Source organism: Phaseolus vulgaris, chromosome 3 (assembly GCF_000499845.2).
Source record: "Phaseolus vulgaris cultivar G19833 chromosome 3, P. vulgaris v2.0, whole genome shotgun sequence".
Taxonomy (NCBI): Eukaryota; Viridiplantae; Streptophyta; class Magnoliopsida; order Fabales; family Fabaceae; genus Phaseolus; species Phaseolus vulgaris.
Genome location: NC_023757.2, coordinates 9,850,015 through 9,877,457, shown reverse-complemented (window position 1 = coordinate 9,877,457; position 27,443 = coordinate 9,850,015). Strand labels below are relative to the sequence as shown.

Here is a 27,443-nt window from a genome sequence, read left to right as displayed (position 1 = left end):
CAAGTGAACCAACTAAATGCAACCTCTTTAAGGGAAGTTGGGAATACCCTACATAGAATAATGTCCTTCAAGGTGTATAGGCTAACCTGGGTTACATAAATATCTACGTGTTCATTTGGATCCATCCTTTTGCCATATTACTTCAAGGATGGGTTTTTCCAACTAGGTGGAAGGTTGGTCTCCATGATTCCCTCAGTGAAGGGGTGTCGTCATAATGACAACTTGAAAACCATTTGAACAACTTTGAGTTATAAGGTTATTGTTAGTCTCGCGGGTCCAAACATGGGGTGACTGGCTAGAAACAACTAGTTTTTCTCAATTTGAATTGGATTTCAAGGGAATCGTGTCATTGCTATCCAATTTGTCCTTAGTCGTGTGTTTTCTTCCTGTAGTGCATTTATTTCCTCTGCGTTCTTCCTTTAAATGGTTTTGATCTCCCTCTGCATTTCTAATAGTAGGGTGATCTGGTTAGTCTGATTCTATCATGTTTCTTTTGAGGCAAATCTTTCATTATTTTTCATCTTTTGTGTTGCAACCATGTGGTTTAGTAACGTCTATCCCATGGTGGACGCCAAAATGTACCTGCAAGACCTTTATAACCTTAACAAGGTCACTCGGAAATGTCTTTCTCTCTCCGAAGCTCTTCTTGGTTTGAGTTTGCTCTTGATGGTCTTCATCTTGACTCTCCTTCTCAATCAGACGTTTGGGATTAAAAGGGGTAGAGTACTTGCAAAGACACTTTAACGCTCAACTAAGATTTTGTTTTACAAGTTATTTGAAAAAGGTTCGTTCAAAAGTCCTTTACTTGGGGATGTTGCTTCTTATTTATACTATTTAAAGATGGGCCTTTACCTGTTGGTCTTGTATAGGTTCAAGTCTTCTAAGACCTATGATTTATCCTAGTAATTTGGTAGATTAGTAATTGTGATCATGTCCTAGTTACTGTTTATGGTTTTTAGGTGAGCCAAATACGTCAAAGTGTGTGTCAGTATCTCTACTAGTAATTGATTCGACAACCTGAATACGTCACAATGATGAAGTACTTGTTTTAATCAAGATGTATGAATTCTTGACATGGCATTCCAAATCTTTAAATTTCTGAGATAAAATAGTATTAGGTATTGTCGAGATTTAAAAATTCTTGGTTGGTAGTTATATAAAAAAAGAAAATAGAAAACATTGACGACAAGCCCCAATCTAATCATGTTGTTGTGTGAAAGAAATAGCCGAGGATGATTTAGATTACAAACTGTTGTGATTATGTGCAAATGCCGACCAAGCTACCACTCGTGATCATCACATAGAAAACGGAAAAGGAAGTGAAGAAATAGAAAAGATGTGTTGAATATGATGACTATAAGGTAATAGACGCAAAAATGCAAAAGTTAGGTCCATGAAAGCCTACAAGATTAGACATTAGATTGGTAGTAATTACAATTGAAACTATAATTAAAAGTTGAATGATTGGGGAATCTCAACACAGTGCTCGCAAGGAAATTTTGGGCTTATATTAAATCTCTTTGCTGAATTTTGTTGGTATGCTTCTGTGTGAATTCTCAAATGCTTGTCAAACCAGTCTCATTCCTTTGTTTAATTTGCACATGTGTAGGGGAATACAACAATAATATTATTATAATGGTAAAAAGAAACTTAATAATGTATTTGAAAAAAGGGAAAATGGCTACTTACAACATCTTCCAATAACTTTACTATCTAAAATTTTCCTCCCTTTTGCTTGTATGAATGAAATTGAAGGCTGTGTTAGTCATCATCCACCTTGGGACAACAAATTAAATTAAATGGGCAGTTTTAACGTCACACGTTTGAATCCATAGGTAGTTAATAAATAATAGCCCATCACATTATTAAACAGTAAGATAAGGATGAGAAAAAATAATAATAATAATAAAAATAAAAATAAATAATATTTGTATAATAATAAATAATTGTATAAAGAGGACAATAGTATAGATAGATGTCCCATCAAGGATGAAAGAGCAACGTAAAAAGGATAGAGAGCCCAGCAGAAAACGCAAGCGGAAATTGAATGAAGCTTAGCACAATCTGCTTTTTTGACTTAGCCATGATTCAGCCGTGTTTGGTAGTAATAATCACAATCATCACCATACTTAACAATATTATCACACAATGTTTAAGTTAAAATATTCCTTTCTCTTCTTTTCTTTTTCCCCTTCAGTGTATGAACACCCACCCATAACTAACAATCAAAATATTAATTAGTAATTATAATAATCAAAGTTGACCAGTCAAAAGTCACACCTTAGGTTAAAAATCTAGCTAGAGGTTACTTTTGCATCATTAACCAACAAAACAAAACTCTCCAACCAATCTTAATTGCCCTGTGCCGCACCAGATTCTCCCCTCCCCACGAGAAATTGACTAGCCGAGAATTTGGAATAAGAATCCGACTGCACAGAGACGTATGGGTAACGAAAATGTAACACTCCTTTTTCTTTGTCTTTTTTAAAATGAATTTTAGGCATCTGCGTAATGTTATTTTTGTAATTTTTTACATTCTACTTTACCTTTTTTTTATTCACATTTAAATAACCCTTTAAAATTTATTATGTTTTTACTTTGTTTTTATTACCCATAAATACTACCATCCTACATGTTTTCTATTTAATGAGTTCACTTAAAAATTTATGATTTCTAATAAAAAGAAAAAAATGTATTATTAGACCTGAAATATAAATACTGAAGATATTGTAGATAAATTTGTAAAATAATTGGACTGTGAGTCAGCGAGGCAAAAAAGAGAAAAAAAAAACATCTCATCCTTTCCCACCCCACTAGTCAACACTTGTTCACACCGGCGGTTACCGGTTACCGGAGAACCTTTTGGTAGGGTCCACCCAACCTCCTTCGTCAAAGTTTGCACAACCCAAAGACGCACACGCACAAAATTGAAAGAAATAAAAAAGAAAAAGACACAGAGAAGGATGTTAAGTTAATCAATTAATTGGTTAATTAATGACTGGGAAAGAAATGAATTAAGGAATTATTTAATTATAAATTAAGATACGATTTAAGGGAGATAACGCCATGTGAGGGGTCCTCTCTGAGATTTTGCTCCAAAACCTTCCCTTCATGTGATTTGCAGACACTAACCCAAGAAAGGACCAACCTAAAACCAAAGAACTTCTAAGAGCTGGGTAGAGAGAGAAAGTGTCTTTCTCTCTCTTTCTCTCCCGGGGGGGTCTTTCTTTTTTCCTTTCTGTGTGTGCTGTGTGCGTGGGTGTGTGAGGGTACATGCAAAACAGAGGGTTTGAGAGATAGAGAAGGAAGGAGTTGAAGACTGTTTTTCAATTTTGCAAAATCTGCCATCAAGTACTTTTGTTGTATTTCCGATTTTACTTCTTATTCAATCTGTAAGTTTCTTGCATCATTTGTTTTTTTTTTCTCTTTCTCTCTCTATCCATCTCTCTCTTTCTAAATGATTTTCTAGCTTTCTTATGAGGTGGGTTGTCTGCTATGTTGCTGGTTATAGGTGAAGATTGTAGATTTATGGAGATCTAACTAAATTTTGCTTTTAGTTGAATCCGGGGGATATTGATTAATGGGTTTTGTTCAAAATTTATATATTTTTTGTCTTAGCATTGGAATGTTGGATTCACAGAACCGGTCTTGTTCAATTGATGTTCCCCGTTATTTATGGTGTTTTGATTATTGGGATCTCTCTCTGTGAATTTGGTTCCGGAGGGGCAGCTTCCCCTTTTCTCTATTCTGTGGTTCATGAAAAAAAATGTGACTTTGAATGGATTCCGATCTGTAATCCTGTTTTTGTTGGGTTGCGGTTTCTGGGCATTTAATCTTTCAAGAATTGTTGTTCCGGAGAAGAAGGGTGAATAGAGAGAGAGAAAAGTATATGGAATTTGTAATTGAGTTTGATTAATTCCGTTTTGCACAGGTTCCTGATTTGGAAGGCAGTTCTGGGGAGTTGTTAGGGCGCTGAGGCTGTTCATCAGTCATCTATGTGGTGTTGAATTTGACCCTTCCGGCGAAGATAGAAGAAGGCATCTAATTGAAGGTTGAGTGCTTGTTGTTGTTGTTGCTGCTGCTGCTGATTTTGCCTGTTGTCGTGGAGACTATGTTGGAAGGTCGTTCCTGCGTGGTTCCGAGGTTGTTTCCCAGCTCTTGTCAGGCAGATAACAAGTGGTCCTTCATGACATACCTGCCGGACACGAAGAATGGCAAGCGCCCTTATGATAGCGATGGTGAAGAAGAATCTCAGCCCAGGAAGAATAACAGGAGAGCGGATTCATGCCATCAAGGGGAGACAACTCCGTATCTGTATGAACAAAAGTATGATGCTGATGATTCTGTCCTTCCACAAATGGATGAGGATCAGAGGAAGGATTGTGAAGCCTTTCCTACCCAGATAAATGAACAAGAGCAACATCAAGGTGGGAATTCATTGGTGCTCTGGAGTGAGGTTCAAGTTAATAAGGAGGAAGAGGAAGGGTCCGGAGATTCATCAGATTCCAGTGAAGAGCAGATGGAGGAGCAGGCCCCTGATGAGCAGGAAGAACATCGTGGTGGGGATTCGTCAGATTCGGGTTCTCTTTTGCCGAGAATGAACCGGGACAGCTCAATCGCGTGTCTCAGCAGATGTTCGAGGTCCGATTATGGTTCCTTAGCTTCACTGAACAGGAGCTTTCGGAACACAATCCGAAGTGGTGAGTTGTATAGGTGGAGGAGACTGAAAGGCATAGTAGAACACTGGATATACTTTTCCTGTGCCCTTCTGGAATGGGAGGCCTACGATCCAATACGCGAGCGATGGATGCATTTACCAAGAATGGCTTCTAATGAATGCTTCAAGTGTTCGGATAAGGAGTCTTTGGCTGTAGGTACTGAGCTTATTGTATTTGGCAGGGAGATGAGGTCTCATGTGATTTACAGATACAGTCTATTGACTAACTCATGGTCTTCTGGGATGAGGATGAATGGTCCAAGATGTTTGTTTGGATCTGCCAGCCTTGGGGAGATTGCTATTTTGGCTGGTGGGTGTGATTCGGAGGGGCGTATCCTTGACTCGGCGGAACTGTACAACTCTGAGAATCAAACCTGGGAAGTTCTCCCTAGCATGAACAAGCCCAGGAAGATGTGCTCTGGGGTATTTATGGATAGAAAGTTTTATGTTATTGGGGGAATTGGTGGAAAAGATTCTAAGCTTCTTACATGTGGTGAAGAATACAATTTACAAACAAGAACATGGACAGAGATTCCCAACATGTCACCTGGACGCAGTGCTACCTCTGACATGCCTGCAACAGCCGAGGCACCACCTCTGGTTGCGGTTGTAAATAATGAACTGTATGCTGCTGATTATGCAGACATGGAGGTTAAAAAATACGATAAAGAGAGAAGATTTTGGCGCACCATTGGGAGACTGCCTGAGAGAGTAGTGTCGATGAATGGTTGGGGTCTTGCATTCAGGGCATGTGGAGATAAGCTAATTGTGATTGGTGGTCCAAGGACTCATGGTGAGGGTTTTATTGAACTCAATTCCTGTGTTCCTGGTGAAGGACCTCCACAGTGGAATCTACTTGCCAGAAAACGCTCTGGTAACTTTGTCTATAATTGTGCTGTCATGGGATGCTGAAGAATTCAATTCTCAACCTCTCAACTCAACACAACACAACAACACATTTTCATACTTCAAATCCAATCACTTGCTCAACATTGATTCATCCCTTGACACAATTCTTGCTAATTGGTACTTTCCCCCTTCTTTTTCTATCATATTTTCCTTTCCTCGGTGGGGGAGGATGGGAGCAGATTCAGATATTTCTCACCATTGCCTGAAAAGTTTTCCAAGAAGGAGCCTCTTCAGTTCTTTATTTTTATGTTCAAAATTTCAGTTTCCATTTTCTTCCTTTGAAATTGGTATCTTCCCCCATTTACGTTTACATGAAAATTTTCAAAGCTTGGTATCATGTATCACAGGAATAGGTTAAATAATTGAAGTCTCAACACAAATGTAGGTTTACTGGTGTTGTTTATTTGATGTTTTTCTTTTACTTTTTTTTCAAGAACACACAGCTAGATATTTGATTTTCATGATCATAATTTTCTTAGCTCCAAGGATGGAACAATTCCTCATAGTTGTTTATTAATTTTGGATTATTCATTTAGCGATCCCATTCTCATTTTGAATTCTTGGACTACATATTTTGAGCCTTTTTCCCTATTTCCCTAGCCTGGAATGTAATAATATATAGCCTGTTAACCATTTCTTTCATTACTTGTTGCAAATCTAACTTGGGACCATAATATAGTTTATTTTTTTTCTCAATCATTGAATTGTTGATTATGACACAAGTCTGCTATTCTCCATAATGAAAACACAAGTTCCCTATATAACAATAAATGGTCGCTGCTTTATTTGTTTGTCCTTTTATAAATCATAATTAAAGTTATGGAGGATGTGGATGCTCAACGCATGGTAAAGAGTTTAAGCTTGAGATATGGATAAATGTTCTTTTCCATGTGGAGGCACCTTGCGACAAAGGTTAATTTGATGTTTGTGTGTGAGGAATTAGGATTAATATGAGGCCATGATTCCATAATTTCTATGATTATTGGAGCCAAACATGCTTGTTATCTTTCTAAATGCATTCACCATGATTTTGGATGCCCCTAGTTTCAAATCTAATGCGTGTAGATGTGGTTAGAATAGAAGTACTAGTTTCTCCTAATTCTATTCATTATGGTTATTTCTTTGGGTGGTTGATTCATCATTATTAGATATCTAATCCATTCAATTGTCATTTTTTTTTCTTTTGCATTAAACACGTATGGTATCTACTCGGTTCCTCCCATATGTGCACACAATAATCTATAACCACTATTAACAAGCCAATTGTTTTTGTAAACATTTTTGGGTGTACATATTTTTCTTATCATTTTATGTTTAAGATAAATTTTTTTATGTACGCTTTTCTTATTATTTTATTTTTAATTATTAATGTTTTGGTAACGGTTTTTTTTATCTATAATTTATATTAATAAAAAAGATCTACTAATTAGTAACTGGGTTTTCTTTTTAATTCATGACAATTAATAAAGAGATTCATTTTTGCAATTCTTTTTGCCATTTTTAGTATGTTTTTTCAATACTTTTGATAACTTTTTTATTATGATAAATATTATCTTAACTGTATTGATTATTTTTTATTAACATATAAAAAACGTGAATCCATAAAAGTTGAGCAATGGAACCTTCTAAAAACATAAAAAAAATATTGCATTTAGTTTTTATTTTGAACAAAAAACAAAAATATTGCATTTAGTTTTTATTTTGAACAAAAAACAAAAATATTGTATTTAGTATTTATTTTGAAATTATTAAAGTATGGTGCACAAAATTTGAATACAGGTAGGTTGTCTATTTTAGATGAAGCCTAGCCTTGGGTTTGGGGCTTTTGGGTTGATAACCTAAACAAAAAATTGAAAAAGAAAACCCTATAAATCTTGATGTAACATGACTATCCATAGTGGAAGCTTTTATTGACTAAACTCTATGTTTGGGATATCAATCATTTAAGCAAAACGTGAAGATAAAGTATGAAATAAATATATATAAGGTGATTCAAATATTTTGGGAGAGTTTTTTCAGTGTGTAGCTTTCTGTGAAGTTTCCATAAAAATGATATTTTGGTAAGTTTGCAACAACATGCTTCTGCTCATGATATGTAGTAACAAATTGCTTTCGTGTGTAAGATTATGCTCTGTTTTTGAATTGGTAAAAGCTACGGTTTATTACAAGATAAAATCACAGATTTTCTATTACTAGAAGTGTCGTATGCCAAAATTTAGGTTAAATTTATTGTAAGAGATGCATGTCTTTACTTGTTATTGTTGAAGCTTTGATCTCCCCTTTTGGTCTTTTCCGAATTCATTACTTGGGGATTACTAGTAATATATATCCTTTTAAAAGACTGCCATTAATAATCTTTTTAATCTTGTTTTTCAAAACAGTTTTACATCTTTGAAAAAAAAGAAACATGTGAATTTTATTTTCAATTTTGAGATACACATTTTTTTAAAATTTGATTATAGTTGCTTCTACATCATCATCACTTATATAATAATTTTTATAATTATTATTTTCTTATTCATTATCTATGATGTCACCATCATCGCATTGCTATTAATATACCAATACCACCAGATTCTGAATCAACATTATTAGTGATAGCATTATTCTTATCAAAGTAATTGAGACTATTTTCGTCACTATTATTGTTACTAACAATATTATGGTTGTTGATACTCGTATTAGCACCATCCTTATCAATATCAACTCCAACTATCACCACCTTTACATAAAAACATATTCAAATTATTTTTACACTACAAAAAATTCTAATTTTAGTAGGGGTTCATTCTTAAACGAAACTTTTCTAAAAAAATGTTGAAACTTAGTCTAATGTAAATTTAGATATGTGATATTTCAAATGAATAAAAAACTTGTACATATCTTTAAAATCCAACATGAATTGATGAATTGTAGTAGAATTAGATTTCCTTAACTATTGTTCCTTTAATAAAAATTAAACTCGAAACATTTCTAGAATTAAAAAAAAAAAATTAAGACCAAAATTTTAAAGCTAAAAATAGACTTTTATACTAAATTTAAAAACTTTAAACTTAAATTACCCTAACACGAACTTAGAAATATGATATTTAAAAAAAAAATCTTCATATCTTTAAATATGTACATGAATTTTGAAAAAACTGTGTTCCTTAGAAATTGAAATTGTGACGATAATTTATTTTGATATTTTATAAGACTTAATAAAAACGTATAAAAGAAAATAGGTGAAGTAGTGTTGATGGCTACAAGTTCTGCAATTGTTCAATGCTATTTGAATTGAAACACCATGATGAGTCGGTGTGCGTGTCTTGTTTTCTAGTGAACTTATGCCATTTTAGAATGCTTCATCTACTATGTACTGAATTCTCCATGATTGGTTAATCCATATCTACAAGAGATTATGCTAAGTAATTAGTGATTTTGTATTGGAAACATGGATTTAAAACACAACATGAAATGGATTATAGTGCTGTGTGGGTTTGTAATAACAAGAAACAGATGTTGGCCATAACCTATGCATCATGGAAAGACACTCTAACCCCCTATTTGCTTCCATGGATGTACTGTTCAAGAGGAAGGATGTGAGTGGATATCCATGGTTTGGATCAAGGGATGTGCAGGGAAGTGAAGGAGAGGATATACCTGTGAACAGTAAATATCCTCTCCCCTCAAAATGAAGAGATGTAGAGGGAAAACCATGTCAGCATCCCTTGTTTCCAAATTTACCTTCATTTGAATGTATCAAAATGCTTTATTTGAATGTATTAGTATTTTAAAAAATTTATTGTACAATGTTTAAAATATATATATTTATAAAATGAACAAACAAATCATAATAAATTTTAAGGAAGTTTTAAGTTTGTTTATTATTTTATAAATATTATAAATCAGTGTAAAAAAATATAGTTAAATAAAATCTTCCATTTATAGATTAGTTATTAGAGTAGATCAGGTGATACCTATTTTTCAAGTTCTAATAAGATATTTTATTAAATGTGGTTGAATTTAGTTGTTTTAAAGAAAAGAATATACTATATCTAATTAAAATTGAAAATATTACCTGAGTTGGATCATGGTTATCACCAAAAGGTTATACTAAACATTTTTCATTTTATTTTATACTAAATATTTAATTTATTTAATACAAAAAAATCCCTAAAAACAATCCATCACTTAAAATAATTTTATTCTAACTTAAATTATTCATTAGAACTGAAAATATAATTAATATATTAAAATATATATTTATGTATTATGTTATATTTTTGTTACTGTTGTATTTTTTAGATTGCTTTATTGTGAGGTTTTTTAATATTAAAAAATAGTAATTTTTTATTTATATAAGATGTGATTTATTTTTTAATTTTATAGTATATGTTTAATATTTCAAGAAATTATTTGAAATTCTGTTTTTATTTTTATTATGTTTATATTAAAATATTTCTATATATAGTTATTATGTTTATGAGTTATAATTTATTTTATTATAATTTTTTATGAAATTTTTTTCTATTGTTAATTACGTTATATTTTTATTGTTGTAGTATTTTTTATTTTTCATTTCTAGAGGGTTTTTAATATTAAAAATAATATCTTTTTATTTATATAAGATTTGATTTATTTTTCAATTTTATTACTTGAAGTTCTGTTTTTATTTAATTTGTTGAATACATATTTTTTTTTCTAATTATAGTTTTTATTTTTACATATTTACATTTAACATATATTTTTTTAATTATAATTTTTAAATCTACGAAATGTGTGAAAGTTTTTCATTTTTAAACAAAAACAACTCATTTTATTATTAATTTTTTAATAGACAAGGGTTAATCTGTAAAGTAACATTTTACACCTTTAAAAAAAAAAAAAATTTCATCATAACCATCACATCACTCACAAACTCCCATAAACTTTCCTCACACATCCATCTTAACATACCCCAATCCAAACACCTTCACTTTCTTCACACTTTCCTTACACATCCTCACACATCCACTCTCTCAAATCCTCACACATCCCCTCCCTAATCCAAACAGAGCCTAAGGGTGTGTTTGGATTAGAGGGTGTGAGGGAGTGGAAAGTTGAGGGTGAGTGGGAGTGGAAGTGTGAAGAAAGTGTGAAGAAAGTTGAGGTTGTTTGGATTGGGGTATGTTAGAGTGGATGTGTAAGGAAAGTTTATTGAAAATTGTGAGTGATGTGATAGTTGTAAGAATATTATAAATTATTTTGAACAGTAAAGTTTGTGAGATTACAATTTTACCCTTGTATATAAAAAAAGAATAAATAATGATTAATCCTATTTCATATTTTAGTTAATTATAATTTAAAATTAAAGTATAATTATATTATTTAACATTTTATTACTTAAGAATTATTTTTTATTTAAGTTAATTTATTTACATAATTTTAATATTATAAATGATTTTATAAATTATGTTATGTTATATATATACAAATATATATAAAATTAATTTTAATAATAATTTCCATTATTATGAATAGCAAAATGAATATATTTTAAAAAGAAAATAGAAATTTAGAATATAACATGAATATTAAGTAGGTGTCAAAATATATAATATAAAGTCATTACATGAAGAACATAGTAATGTTAATTAGAATGACAATAACATAATAATAACACACTCAATGGCCTTGATGACGTCGAATGTCAGCCAGAGTAACCTCCATTCTGTCCATTCGGGTATTCATCTTTTCTATGCCGGACAAAATTTGATTTAACAATTCCCTTTGAGTGGGGTTTTCCTCCTCAGGTTGACCACCTTCAACATCTTGTGGTGGCAATTCATCCTCTTCATCATCTTCTTCGTTTGCATGTTGGGGTCTACCAAGTTGCTATAAGCCATTGACCTGGAATATATTTAATTTTGTCATACTTTTTTTGCCAAAGTAATGATTCCAGCCTAGCATTATTGTTTGTTCATTGGACAAGTCAAAGTCATACACCTGCAAGATCCTCGTTATCAAATTTGCATATGGGAGAGGCATCTTGTTATCCCGGCATTTGATGATCTGTTGCATTATGTAATGAGGCCAATTAATGCGTACATTATTCTTGATTAACCACATCATGAAAATATCTTCATTCAGCAGTTGTGCATAGTTGCTTCCTCGAGGGCACAAGATATGCACCCATGTGTAATGCAACAGTCGGTCATTCATTTTCATACTACCGACATTTTTCAGATTTTGACCTTCAACATCTTCACGAATCATGGACGATAATGCTAGACCTCGAAAATTCAGTTCCTCAGGTATCGTCCCAGGGGTTAACTTAAGACCGTCATACTGTAGATGAGCAATGGTCATCCAATCTACTTCTTTAATGTGTCTCATTTTTCCGCAAATCTAAATGGCAAGGTGACCAGCAGGTGTGAATTTTGCATTTGTATAAAAAACCCTTACCAAATCCTCATAATACGGAAGATTAATTCCAAGGAAAGGTTGTAAACCTTGCCAATTCAGAAGATTTTGGAATTCAAATCCTGGACCAGCAAAAAATGGAGTATGCATCACTTTTGGTGGTAATACTGCTCTTGCGTGAAAGTTCTTTTCAAAAACCACCATTTGACGCCTGGTACTGAAGTATCTTGAATAATCAAGAACTTCTGGAATCCTCGTTGGTGGAGGAGGAACGTTAACATCTTCTGCTGGAGATTTACCCTTACGAGTTCTGTTACGTTTGTGGGATGATGATTGATGCCATCTATAATGCAATTACTACAATAAATAACTAAACAGAAGTTAACATAATATCATACCGAACGCGGTTACCGTATCGGTGTAAAAGTACACCAATACAGTTACCCTAAAACGTACTTTTAATTAATTTTAATAAAAAAATTAATCAAAATTACTATATCATTCAATAACATAATTTAATCAAACAACAAATAAATATAAACAAATAAAATAAAAATAAAACCTAAAATTTCTATTTCTACTTCTAAAAATACTCATTTTAAATACATTTATTTTTATCTTTGTAATAATTTATGTACAATCTAAAATAATATTAACTACAGATTATTAATTTTTATTTGGATTCTGTAAACTTATTTATCTTTGTAATAATTTAATATCAATCCTAAAATAAACTTTTTCTGACTTTTTAAATTACTATAACATTTTTTTTAACATTTAATTCTAACACCAATAATTTATGTGAAATACAAATTAAAAAAAATAACTCAAAATATTTCTACTTTAAACTTTTACTGTTATTTTTAATTAATACAACATTTTTATAATGTTTTTAATATAACATTAATAAATTATGTTTAATCTAAAAAATGAAAACCCTATCAAAATATTTTTTAATTTTTTAATTCCATTCTGTCAAAATAATTTTTTTAAAAATCTGTTTAATAAAAAATTCATTTTGAAATAAATAATTACTTTCTACATTTATAATTAAAATATCAATTAAAAATAGCACTTCTAAAATATCAATTACTTTTTAAAAAACCTACAAATTAAAAATTTCTATTTTCACTTGTAAAAATATTCATTTTAAATACATTTATTTTTATCTTTGTAATAATTTATGTACAATCTAAAATAATATTAACTACAGATTATTAATTTTTATTTGGATTCTGTAAACTTATTTATCTTTGTAATAATTTATTATCAATCCTAAAATAAACTTTTTCTGACTTTTTAAATTACTATAACATTTTTTTAACATTTAATTCTAACACCAATAATTTATGTGAAATACAAATTAAAAAAATAACTCAAAATGATATTTCTACTTTAAACTTTTACTGTTATTTTTAATTAATACAACATTTTTTATAATGTTTTTATTATAACATTAATAAATTATGTTTAATCTACAAAAATGAAAACCCTATCAAAATATTTTTAAATTTTTTAATTCCATTCTGTCAAAATAATTTTTCTAAAAATCTGTTTAATAAAAAATTCATTTTAAAATAAATAATTACTTTCTACATTTATAATTAAAATATCAATTACTTTTTCAAAAACCTACAAATTAAAAATTTCTATTTCCACTTGTAAAAATATTCATTTTAAATACATTTATTTTTATCTTTGTAATAATTTATGTACAATCTAAAATAATATTAACTACAGATTATTAATTTTTATTTGGATTCTGTAAACTTATTTATCTCTGTAATAATTTATTATCAATCCTAAAATAAACTTTTTCTGACTTTTTAAATTACTATAATATTTTTTTTTAACATTTAATTCTAACACCAATAATTTATGTGAAATACAAATTAAAAAAAAATAACTCAAAATGATATTTTTACTTTAAACTTTTACTGTTATTTTTAATTAATACAACATTTTTATAATGTTTTTTATTATAAAATTAATAAATTATGTTTAATCTACAAAAATGAAAACCCTATCAAAATGTTTTTAAAATTTTGAATTCCATTCTGTCAAAATAATTTTTTTTTAAATCTGTTTCATAAACAATTCATTTTGAAATAAATAATTACTTTCTACATTTATAATTAAAATATCAATTAAAAATAGCACTTCTAAAATATCAATTACTTTTTAAAAAACCTACAAATTAAAAATTTCTATTTCCACTTGTAAAAATATTCATTTTAAATACATTTATTTTTATCTTTGTAATAATTTATGTACAATCTAAAATAATATTAACTACAGATTATTAATTTTTATTTGGATTCTGTAAACTTATTTATCTTTGTAATAATTTATTATCAATCCTAAAATAAACTTTTTCTGACTTTTTAAATTACTATAATATTTTTTTTAACATTTAATTCTAACACCAATAATTTATGTGAAATACAAATTAAAAAAAATAACTCAAAATGATATTTCTACTTTAAACTTTTACTGTTATTTTTAATTAATACAACATTTTTATAATGTTTTTTATTATAAAATTAATAAATTATGTTTAATCTACAAAAATGAAAACCCTATCAAAATATTTTTAAAATTTTGAATTCCATTCTGTCAAAATAATTTTTTTTAAATCTGTTTCATAAACAATTCATTTGGAAATAAATAATTACTTTCTACATTTATAATTAAAATATCAATTAAAAATAGCACTTCTAAAATATCAATTACTTTTTAAAAAACCTACAAATTAAAAATTTCTATTTCCACTTGTAAAAATATTCATTTTAAATACATTTATTTTTATCTTTGTAATAATTTATGTACAATCTAAAATAATATTAACTACATATTATTAATTTTTATTTGGATTCTGTAAACTTATTTATCTTTGTAATAATTTATTATCAATCCTAAAATAAACTTTTTCTGACTTTTTAAATTACTATAATATTTTTTTTGACATTTAATTCTAACACCAATAATTTATGTGAAATACAAATTAAAAAAAAAATTCAAAATGATATTTCTACTTTAAACTTTTACTGTTATTTTTAATTAATACAACATTTTTATAATGTTTTTTATTATAAAATTAATAAATTATGTTTAATCTACAAAAATGAAAACCCTATCAAAATATTTTTAAAATTTTGAATTCCATTCTGTGAAAATAATTTTTTTTAAATCTGTTTCATAAACAATTCATTTTGAAATAAATAATTAATTTCTACATTTATAATTAAAATATCAATTAAAAATAGCACTTCTAAAATATCAATTACTTTTTAAAAAACCTACAAATTAAAAATTTCTATTTCCACTTGTAAAAATATTCATTTTAAATACATTTATTTTTTTCTTTGTAATAATTTATGTACAATCTAAAATAATATTAACTACAGATTATTAATTTTTATTTGGATTCTGTAAACTTATTTATCTTTGTAATAATTTATTATCAATCCTAAAATAAACTTTTTCTGACTTTTTAAATTATTATAATATTTTTTTTAACATTTAATTCTAACACCAATAATTTATGTGAAATACAAATGAAAAAAAATAACTCAAAATGATATTTCTACTTTAAACTTTTACTGTTATTTTTAATTAATACAACATTTTTATAATGTTTTTTATTATAAAATTAATAAATTATGTTTAATCTACAAAAATGAAAACCCTATCAAAATATTTTTAAAATTTTGAATTCCATTCTGTCAAAATAATTTTTTTTAAATCTGTTTCATAAACAATTCATTTTGAAATAAATAATTAATTTCTACATTTATAATTAAAATATCAATTAAAAATAGCACTTCTAAAATATCAATTACTTTTTAAAAAACCTACAAATTAAAAATTTCTATTTCCACTTTTAAAAATATTCATTTTAAATACATTTATTGTTTTCTTATAACAATTAAATCTTATAACAAAAATTACAAAAATATTTTTAAAATTTTGAATTTTATTCTGTCTAAAATAAATTTTGTAAATCTTTTTTATAAAAAATTCATTTTTAAATAAATAATAACTTTGTACATTTCATACAAAAATTTAAAAATTCACTTCTCTTTAATCACCTAAACTTTAAAAATTTTTGTTTCCATTCTGAAAATCATTCATTTCATACAAATAAATATTTTTTTAAAATCTTACAAAAATTATAACTATCTACAAAAATTAAAACAATAAATCAAATAATAACATTAATTTACTAACTCCTTAACAGAATTAACTAAACTAAAGTCTAAACAAATTATATTACAACCAACATTAATTTACTAACTCCTTAACATAATTAACTAAAATAAATTCTAAACAAATTATATTACAAAACCATAATCATCCAATCATAAATATAAAACAGAAATAAATAAAAAATAACTTTACATAAATAAATTAAAAACCTGAAGATAAGCAACAACATCAGCACAATAGGATGACTTAGGATGAAGAACACTGCCTGAAAATCACATAAAAAAATTAAGAAACATAGAATTCCAAAAAAATATAGAACATAATCGATTATGCTCTCAGTTATACACTAAGGATAATTGATTATCTTGGGATAATCGATTATGTTGGTAGGCAAAAATATAACATAATCGATTATGGCACACAATAATCGATTATGGCCCTTTTTCAACACTCCAGATAATCGATTATGCCTATAAATTTTTACAGATAATCGATTATGTTCTTTGAAAAATCGATTATCTGCCCCATAATCGATTATCTGACTGGTTCTAATTGAGGCATAATCGATTATGCACCATTGCAGAGAAAAAGCTCTCACCTCAGACGAACCCAGATGAACCCAGATTAACCCAGATGAATCACAAGAACAACCCCAAGACGTGAGATGAACAAGGTATCCTAACAGAAACGAAGATGGCTTATAGGAATCTCTCCAACCACACTACAATGCACTCTCTGATGGCTCAGTTTCTTTGGTTTTCTGTGAATGGAGGAAGGAACTTCATGCTGTTATATAGCCAGCTTCACGCCCACCTACCTCACCCACTCACCCACTGCATTCACTATCCTTTCACAGATTCACACAGAGTCAAACGATTCCTGAGCCAAGTCAGGAATCTCATGGCTTCATGTGGCATGCATGCAGGGAGCGCAGGGGGCACTGTTTCTCTTGATTCCAGCAAAAGCAAGGGTAACTTTGTAACTTGCTTCGGATGACTTGGCACTCCCACTCTACAGTGCAACTTTCTCTTCATCTTTGCGCAGATAAACAATTCACTCAAATTGATCCTTCCTTCCACACTCACCCGCAAGCATGCATGGATCCAAACGGGGTGCTGTTGTGACTTCCGTCGTCGCCAACAGTGGCACCCCTGGATCCAAACGAAGCCTAAAGGAAATGGTTGCGCGCGTGTTGGATTTTTGTGTCACATGATGTTTCAAGGCATGTAAACTCCGTACAGAGCATTTTATGTTGTGCTTGTGTTTCATGTCTGCGCTAGTGTCCATAGGGTACGGGCCATGCCATGATAGAGTTGCAGAGAAAAGTTATTTATGGAAAGGATGTGCATGCTGTAAAGTTTCAATGGAAGAATGTTCCAATTTTGCTACCTATTAATACCGAAAATTTGTACATCTGATGAATTGAAAATTATGTAAATATAGCTTTTAGTAAAGTGGCTGAAGGATAATAAATATTTTATATTATTAATGAAGTATGATTAAATTATTGAAGTGTATTAATATATTTATTCTAATTGTAGGTGAGTACAAGAATAAAATTGGAAAGACAGGTTGTGGGCTCCTCTCAACTGGGAGTGGCTGGACAATGCCTTTTGGGCTTCTAGTAAATGTAGGCAATTGTTTCCTGCACTCCTCAATTTGAACTTGCACCCTACAAATTTTGAAATATCAAATTTGTCCTTGCAAGACTTATTTTAAAACAAGACCTTCATGGAAGAGTGGGCTGGTGGTGTTGGCTGAAGGTGGGTGGTGGAGGTAGGGTGTAGCTCTGGTTAGGTGTGATGGTGTTGTTTAGAAGCAAGGATATGTGATTTTGGGTATGAATGATTGTTTTTTTTTCAATAATGTTGGTTGAAATGTTGAAACTGTTATTTATGTTCTAGAAAATGTAATCCAAAATAGTTTGCGGTGTTTGTCAATGTATGATTTCTGAAATAGGATGATATTCATTTTGAAAAGTGATTTCTGGAAGTTAAGGAGTTAGAATTTGAAGTTTTGAAGATTTTTAGAACTGTTAATGCAGAAGGTTATAGTCGTATGTGTTCTAGAAAGATAATTTTGGAATGAAAAAAATCAATTATGGATTGACGAATCTAGAACAATGAATATAAATTTCAAAAATGAAATTTCGAAAGTGTAATTTTCATTCCAGAAATCATAATACAAAATTACAATTTTGGAAATACATTTTCAAAATTCATATTGATTTGTTTTGAATTTAAAGTTCTGAAATTCATTTTTTCAATTACAAAATTGACTTTCCAAAACATATTCAATTGTGATTTTTTTGTCTAAAACTAAAATAAACTTTTGCAGAAATCTTATGGATAAAAGGTTTTGTACAGGAATTTCAGATTAGGTTTACGCGTAGGGGGGGGCTAGATGATGATGATATGGAGCACTAAGTATCTTGTAATGCATTAAATAATGAATGTAAGACCCATGAATGCATTGATGCATTTATGAAAATGAGTAAAGGTCACTATCACAACAATATTTACATAATGTGTATCCGTGAAACATATTTGGTGAAGAAATATGAAGTTGTGATAAGTTTTTGTAGGAATTCAATACTTGCGATCACCTCTTGAAGTGGGCAAGAAAGGTTGCCTTTACGTTTGACTTTGTTATTGTTATATTATGGTCACATACATCGAATGACCAATGAGAAAGGAAGACATACGTATTATTAGGTGTGAAAGGAGGTAAATACAAACGATATACAAATGACTTACAAATTATTGAAAGTGAAAGTACAAAATGTCCTTTTAGATTGTGAAGAAAATTGGTAAAAGGTGGTGAAGGATGGATTTCCTAATTACTTTGTGTCTCTTACAACTTGGTAGATACGTTTGTAGGTCATCCATATGATGGTAGGTTAACATTTAATGAAAAGTTTATGCTTGTTGATATGACATAGAGTTTAATGAAGCCTATAAATATTTTGCTAACAATGAAGGAGCATAAAGATAAGAATGTTATCACCACAACCCAAGTTTATAATGTCATTACAATGTATCAAAGATAGAACGAGGTCACAAAGTTAAAATACAATAATTAATGATGCAATAATTGTTTTTGTGTCAAAATATGTTTTACAACATATCAGGGAGGAGAATGACCGAGTTAAATATGTTGGCTTAGATAAAACACGTTTTGGTTGTAGCCTTAGATCTACTCATGATCTTCATTATGCTTGTGACTTAATTTGGTGTAGGTAGCACACTACTACAATCATTGCATGTCACACGGACACGATTAAACTTTTTGGATTTTTCATTTGATGAAATAATATTTAACAAAATTGTCAATTCAACAAGAGTTTGATGTCATATTGAATACTTTACAAAGGTTGACATTGCTGGTAAGGTTAACATCAAGAATAAGTTAGGTGAAATTGCATATCCAAATATGACATCTTTGTGTGCACCGAATGAGAAAGTGAAAAAAATAGGTATATAAAAAAGGTTGTGATACTAAATTTTCAATATAAACTAAGTGGGTCCCATATTATTTTGAGCATGTTGATGTCATACATTCATAATATGATAGTTCATCTACTTGAAAATCTAGCAAATGAGTCATGAAAGACGCTTCTGAAACAAAATCAATCCCTTGTTGGATCAATTTCCTGTAGGATTTCATATGTATATTGTTGATGTTGTTGATGTAAAGACAGATGGAGATTGTGGTTACCGTGTTTGCATTGTTAGGTATGGGAGAGGAGTCATTGGCTGTTGTGCGCATGAACTTGATTAAAGAACTTAATCAATGGTGTTATAAATATGTTGATTTGTTTGGAGGTGATAAATGATATGAACATTTGAAAAACTCACTTCTTATTGACCGGATGTCAATGGTTCAAACAATCACTATATTTCATGTACTTTATTTGTTATGTCAATATCTTTTGAATCAATTTCATTTATTTGTCTTTATTTGTAGGCAGGTACATATAAGAGGATGAACATACAATTTTTGTCTATTTATCTCTTAAACAATCAATTACTATTTTTCCTTTAAGGACCCAACCCCAACTGATTTAAGTCACCATAATTATTTTAGTTAGGCACATTTATATATTACAAGAAAATATTTAAATAGAAACAAATTTTAGAAACCAAAATAATTAGATACTATTTGACTAAATTAAGACCATTTTATAAATTAAAAAAATTATTGATATCAAAAGTACTTTCTATTTTTAATAAAAAATTATAAAATAGTTTCTAAATTGATATCTAACTTTTAGCTACTAATATTTTAGATTATAAATTAGTCTCTAAGAGACTTTTAGATTATAAAATTTAAATTTTTTTAGAATCTTGTACCTTTTGGTATATTTATATATATATATATATTTTGAAATCCTTATATAAAGGATAATATTTTTTAATACAATATTAGGAATATTAAGAGTATTGAAAACGGGGATGTTACATACCATCAACAAAATTAAATTTCTCACCCATTTTAAAAGTTATTTATTTTAAAAATAAAATAAATATTAAATATGAAAATGGTAGCTATTAATTAGTAGTTTTTAATCACTTTTATGATTGTGGTCAGGGATGACAATGCAGGACGAGTCATGTAGACTGGTCCGCAATCTGTCACCAAAAAACGCGGGACGGATTCACTAATCTAACCCGCTGACCACTTAGACTATTTAAATTTTTTTAAATCAAGTATTTTTGGTTTATTGTTTATATATTATTTAATTATTATAAGAAAACATTAGTGTATCCATCCAAATAAAATCACGAAACAACATGTATAAAGAAATCTAACAATTAAAATCACTAAACAACATGTATCAAAAGTGGATCTAAGTCTAATTACTATTTGTTTTTCTTAATTATCAACACTGATGTATACATAGAAATATCACTCATAATTTTTTGCTAAAAACTAAAAAAGTAGACAACTCCGGAAATATTATTAATAATTTAATTTTTCACTATATGTAGTCTAGTTTTTATTTTATAGAAACTAAAATCTGGTTTTAGTTATTAAAAGTTTAAGAACTTAAACTGCATGCCTTTTTAAGTTTCCTGTTTTTAGGTTATTCAGACGTATAAGAAAGCTGAAAAGTGACACAGCTATGCAACTTTTACCCTTTTACATTGCCTTTGATTGATCTTGGATTGGTGTATACGCGACTCGGATCTCCCATTTCTGTACAAGGAATATGGAGAAACCCACACTCACTTTATTGGGCATTATTTTTTAATAATTTCATACATAGAATTTGCTTTTAATTAATTCCAAAACCCCCAAATTTCAACCTGTCTTGGGATACTTTCTTTACAAAATAGTACTATTTTTTATTTCTTTCTTTCTTCTCTATTACTTGTATCATACATCCTAAATGAAATTAATTCTATTACTATCCATAAAGTAGTATATGTGCAAAATTTATCAAAAATTCTAATATGGTTGATAAACTTTTGGACAAGTCGAATGTAAAAACATCTTATATTGTGACTTCAAAAGAATCTTTAGTTGGAATGCTATAAAAAAAAGTTGAATTTAATGTGTTTATGATATTACTACAAGATAATTATTAAATAATAATTAATTTTAAAAATAAAAAATAACTAGTCACTATATTGATTAAGCTACACACTATTTTATAAACTAAAAAACTTTATAATATATAAAATAGTTTTTATTATTAATATAAATTTATAAACTAATTTTTAAATTAGTATCTAACATTAGTTACTAAGATTTTAACTACTAATTACTTTAGATTCTAAATTGGTATAAAGACTAATTTAAAATATAAAGTAATTAGTACTTAAAATCTTGGTATATATCTAATATTACATGCCAATTTAGAAACTATTTTATAAACTTTTATTAACAATACAAACTATTTTAGATATCAATAGTTTTTTATTTTATAAAATAATATCTGATTTAATATAGTAACTATTTTTTTTATCTTTAAAATTAATTGTTATTTAGTTCTTGTAGTGTATATATATAGAGAGAAAGTAATTATTTTTTAAAAATGCATTTACTATTACTAAAGCACTAATGCCATGATTTTTAATAAATTTAATTATTTATTCCTCAATCCTTAAGTGTAAAGCTCATTTTTTTAATAAGCTGTAAGTAATGTTAATAATGTTATCAATATTAAAAATTAAAAATGTTAATAATTTTTATATTATTAACTATATTAATATTGATAATCTTACTAATAAGTATAATAATAATCATAATGTGACAATAAAACTTGATTGGTGTAATAGTTAAAGCTTCTTTAGACATTTTTAAAGGGACTTGGCTTTGACTCTCACTTTGTTCTAACTTTAATTACCCACGGACACCCATGTTCGTAGGTAAACTACCGATGCCCACAAATTTTTTTTCGTGGTTAATCCGTAGGTAAACCTAATTTACCTACGAATTTTGCTTGTTGCCTACGAAATTCTTCCGTAAATAAATTAGTTTTTTCTTGCATACTCTTACCAATCAATATCATTTTGATAATGTAAAATCATTAATTAAAATTAAAAAAAAAACATAACCCTCTCAATATTAATTACTCTTTTAAGCAATTTTAAATATTTTATACAACCTTTGAAAATAACAACACAATCATAATTACTAGAGAATAATCTTATATTCTCATGACAGTGGAAATTAAAAATAATTTATAGTTAATTTATTGAAAATGAAATTTAATAATTGATAAATATAATTTTATTCACACTTTGAAACTTTAATCATAGAATTTTGGATAAAATAATTTTTGGATAATTGAGTTTATTTTGTCATTAACGACTATATCTACTAATTTTGTGTTTTTAACAAAGTAGATGGTTTGACTAGACGATCTAGTTGTTACAAAAAATAGACATATGACAAGAGAGTCTAAATGAAGTGTCATTCACTATGAATGGGCTAAATAACGTGAAAGTCCAAATTACTTCTTTGAGTAAAAGTGATAAACAAAATATAAGGAGAAGAATAAGAGAATAAACAATATTTCAGAAATAGAATTAAAAGTAAATCATTCACAAAGATATGAAGAAACATAGTTAACGATTAACTAGGAAACATAAGCCCGATAATTCTAAAAAAATTTGAAAATGTGAAAAAAAAATATTTTTTCAAGATAAGAAAAACCTATAAAAAGATACAAGTTCCAAGGAGAAATCATCAAGTTTCAAAGCTTGACAACAGTTCGAAAAATAGAGCAATAGAGTTTTCTTAGTTTTTTTTTATTTTCACTGTTGTAATCCTTTCGTTTTGCTTCCGTATGGAAAACTAAACTCTTTAGAGTTGATTCTCTTGTGATTTAACAAGATTTCTATTCAATAATGTTTTATTCTTAATATATTTGTAGCGGATTGTTTAAGAAAATCAATAACGAATTCATTATCGAATAAACTTGAGAACCAACCTACTTCCTTTTACTGTTTTATAATTTTACTTTATTTTTCTGCACAACAAACTTAATTAGATTTGTTATTATATTGATTGGGAGATGACTTGGAGTTATTTAACCTTATCTATGGTATCATTTCTTTAGTGTAAGAAAGTCTAGTGATACATTAGCCAATATTAAGTAAAATTATTTTAATTTAACAGTTAAATAATAACTATCAATAATCAGCATAATCTTTCTCGTAGCTTAGAACTTTGTCTATGATAAAACTCGGCAAAATGAAGCATAAACACTCAAACCCTAACGTGCATACTTTTTTCAGAGTTGTGTATTTATCCATGACAGCTTCTTTTTCTTTCCAAAATGTTCCAATAAACACTTGGAGTAGTGGCGCAAATCTCAGACAAAAGAGAAACGGAACTCAACCCCATTTTCCATTTAGAGGATGAATACGTGTTTTCCATTATCCCAAATAAAGCATGCATGCATGCATACACGTGAGATGGCGTATCCTTTTTTTTTTTTTTTCTCACATCTTATTTTTCCATTCATAAACTTTGGCTGACCAATGCTTCTTTGCCTCTTTGGCTACATATCAAATCACAAGAGACATATCTTTTACATAAATTGATCATTCCCTATGTTGCCCTGCAACTACTGCATATGGTATGAGTACTAAAGACGTTAACAATTGTGTGATGCATAATAAGGTATTGTTTGTAGCATTTGTTTGAGTTTTTTTTTCTCTCAAAAACTTCTTTTCTCTTAGGTAAAAAACTGTCTAAACCATTGTCACATTAATCTCAAAAATTAAGAAATTCAAAATACGTTCTTAAGATATCCAATAAGTTTTAAACTTAAATACCTTTGTTTATTATTTTGGTTACTAAATTTATGTTAATATTAGTACTTAGGTTATCTGACCTTTTGAATTTTAGACTAAAATGAATGAGAGACTGTACATTTTATACTAAATTAATATCACAGTACATCTTCAGAGATTTTAATGGTGTTACTCTATTTTTCTTATTGTTTTGGTAATTTTTTTTTTAACAAAATCTTGTATTATGTATACATCAAAATATGAACTCAGGTTGTGAGGAGTGGTAAAAGCTCTCATCCCTTAAGCAAGAGGTAGGGTTTAATTTTCAATTCTTATATCTAGGGTTCATTCTTTGTCTTTCCTAATCTGAAAGAGATTACATCATGAGCTTAATAAATTATCATTGTTAGAAAATTATTAAATAAAGACAAATTTTAGAGAAAAAAATAATTAGTTGTTATATTGACTAAATTAGATACGAGACTAAACAATTATTGATATCTAAATTAGTTTATATTATTGATAAATAGTTTATAAATTGGTAGCTAAAATCTTGGTATCTACTTAGATACTAATTTAGAATCTATTTATCAATAATAGAAACTAATTTAGATACCAATAATTTTTTTAGTCTATAAAAAAGTATCTAATTTAATCAATATAACAACTAATTATATTTTGTTATTGATTTTTATTTAATAATTTTCTTGTACTGATGGTATATATATATATATATATATATATAAATAAAAGGAAACATTCCCTCTTGAACACACAAAGGTGTGTATGAGCATTTTTTTCCCGATTGGTGCAATATTTTATGTTTATTATCAAAATGACTGATTTTTAAAAAACTATCCATATGGTTAACTCGTACCAATATGATAAGACTTTACTGTAAAGAATTGAAACATACATGACATGAATTCATTGCTAAGAAGTCGACCATGCATGCCACAACTTTGATTTTATAAAAATAAAGTTGTCACGTTAACATGACTTTAGTGTTGGAATAGAAGTCAGTGTCAACTTGACACAACAATGATTAATGTTAATTAAAATAAAATTGTATCAAAGTGACACGACTTCTTTGAATTATTTTATTGTTTATGTTAAAATTTTATATAAAAAATTTAATATATTAATATTAATTTTTTGCACAAAAAGTATTATTTGTGAAATGTAAAAATTAGTATATACATAATTATAAAAAAAATACTAATAGATAATTTTATAAAAATTAAAATAATAATAAAATATGTTAGGAAAATAAATTATTATAAGGATTATGATTGGGAATAACATATAAAATAGGTTGTTAATTTTATGAAGTTACATATATTAATATTTGTTTGATTATTTTGAGTGTCAGGGGAAGAAAATGAAACTATAAATAGATAGTGAAAAAAAGGAAAATTAATAATGAAGAATGAAAGTGAATTTTATTATCAATCTTGTCTATATGGAGAATTAATAATTTTAACATAAATAATAAAATAACCCATGAAGAAGTTGTGTCAGCATGACACTACTTTATTTTTTTAAAAAACACTTAATTAACATTAATCAAAGTTGTGAGACAACTTCTACTCCAAATTTAAGGCGTATCAATGTGTTACGACTTAACTTTCGTAAAACCAAAGTCATACCATGAATACAAAACTCCTTCACAATGAAGTCGTGTTGTGCTGACATGACTTATCTATACAAGTAATTTTTAAAAACTCTACCCATTTAAATTGATCGGCTGAGGGGTAAGTTTGAGATATAATAACAATGGAAGTCCTCTCATCAACCATATTAGAATTGGCAAATGAGCTAATAATATTTTGAGTTTCACAAATGCTTGTTCACACTTTTTTTCCACATAAATAGAAACAATTCAAACTCTATTTTTTGAAAGCTCTTTTAGTGAGATACTTGAATCCATTAATCTTATTTGAAAATAATGTTTTCTATAATTCAGAAATATCAAATACGATTTGGAAAGTATAAACCTAGTTTCATCAAATATTCCAATAATATAAAAGATTAAGCCTGAACACTTCCCTATTTATTGCTTTTCGTCTAACGCATGGACGATGTTTGTATCAGCTTAAATGAACAATTTCTAGCATGCGTCTGATGCTTGCAAACGTATGCATCTGGTATGTGTTACTCAAGGGGTTTTCATTTTATGCGAGCTTTAAAACTTGGATAGTATGATTATTCTCACCTTCATACTCTCATCCTTTGTCTAATGCGTTCTCTTTTATGAGCTTCGTCTACTGTGATGCTATTTCATTTGATTATCTTTTGTGCACATTGGTCTTTCTTTTTCTCTATTCACTTGACTGAGTTACAATTCATCATGTTTATATACTTCACAATAGGACCATCCTTGCAAGGAATGAATTTGTTTAAGGCACCATTGAAAAATGAAATTATTGGTCATTCTTCACTTTTTTTATCGACAAAGAACTAATTAAATAAAAGAAGATGAAGCACTTGAGGGGTACTCCAACCATTATACAAAAGGTGTATTCAACCAATCTAGACACCCAGTCCAAACCCTTTATAGCCAAAATATAAAGTATTAAAATTGTTGTGTGCCCTGCACTAAATAGACCAACATCATCTGGTGAAGGTTATCGACAAAACAAAACAGTTTACAGAAAGTAGGTCATTCTTCATAGCATATTATTTTATGGACAAGCTCATTACGGAAGATCAATATTGTTTCTTCATTGAACTAATAAATCCTTCTCTTGCAAATTTTAACAATTGAATTAAAATCTATCTAAATAGGAGTTTCATGCATATCACCATAAGTTCGTTTTTGGTTCGTCGAAGGTGTTAAGACACTAGACGATCTAGTCACTACTACACACTCTAATACCCCATTAGATGGTCTCATGATAAAATAGTCTATCAGATTTTGATGATAACAAGCACTATAAGGTGTACTAAGTTTTATAACAAAGTTACTTTATGTC

The 27,443-nt window shown here is 28.5% G+C and overlaps 1 protein-coding gene across 1 annotated transcript; it reads left to right on the top strand.

The window, feature by feature from the left end:
• The first annotated feature begins 2,919 nt into the window (after nucleotides 1-2,919).
• On the top strand, nucleotides 2,920-6,183 carry LOC137806596 (F-box/kelch-repeat protein At1g26930-like). Its single transcript, XM_068606798.1, has 2 exons — nucleotides 2,920-3,392; nucleotides 3,932-6,183. The coding sequence occupies exon 2, from the start codon at nucleotides 4,112-4,114 to the stop codon at nucleotides 5,627-5,629; it is 1,518 nt and encodes a 505-aa protein (XP_068462899.1). The 5' UTR covers nucleotides 2,920-3,392; nucleotides 3,932-4,111; the 3' UTR covers nucleotides 5,630-6,183.
• Nucleotides 6,184-27,443: the final 21,260 nt, after the last annotated feature.

Bases quoted from the DNA above. Each gene is read 5' to 3' on its own strand.
- LOC137806596 (XM_068606798.1), top strand. From the start codon at position 4,112: ATGTTGGAAGGTCGTTCCTGCGTGGTTCCGAGGTTGTTTCCCAGCTCT.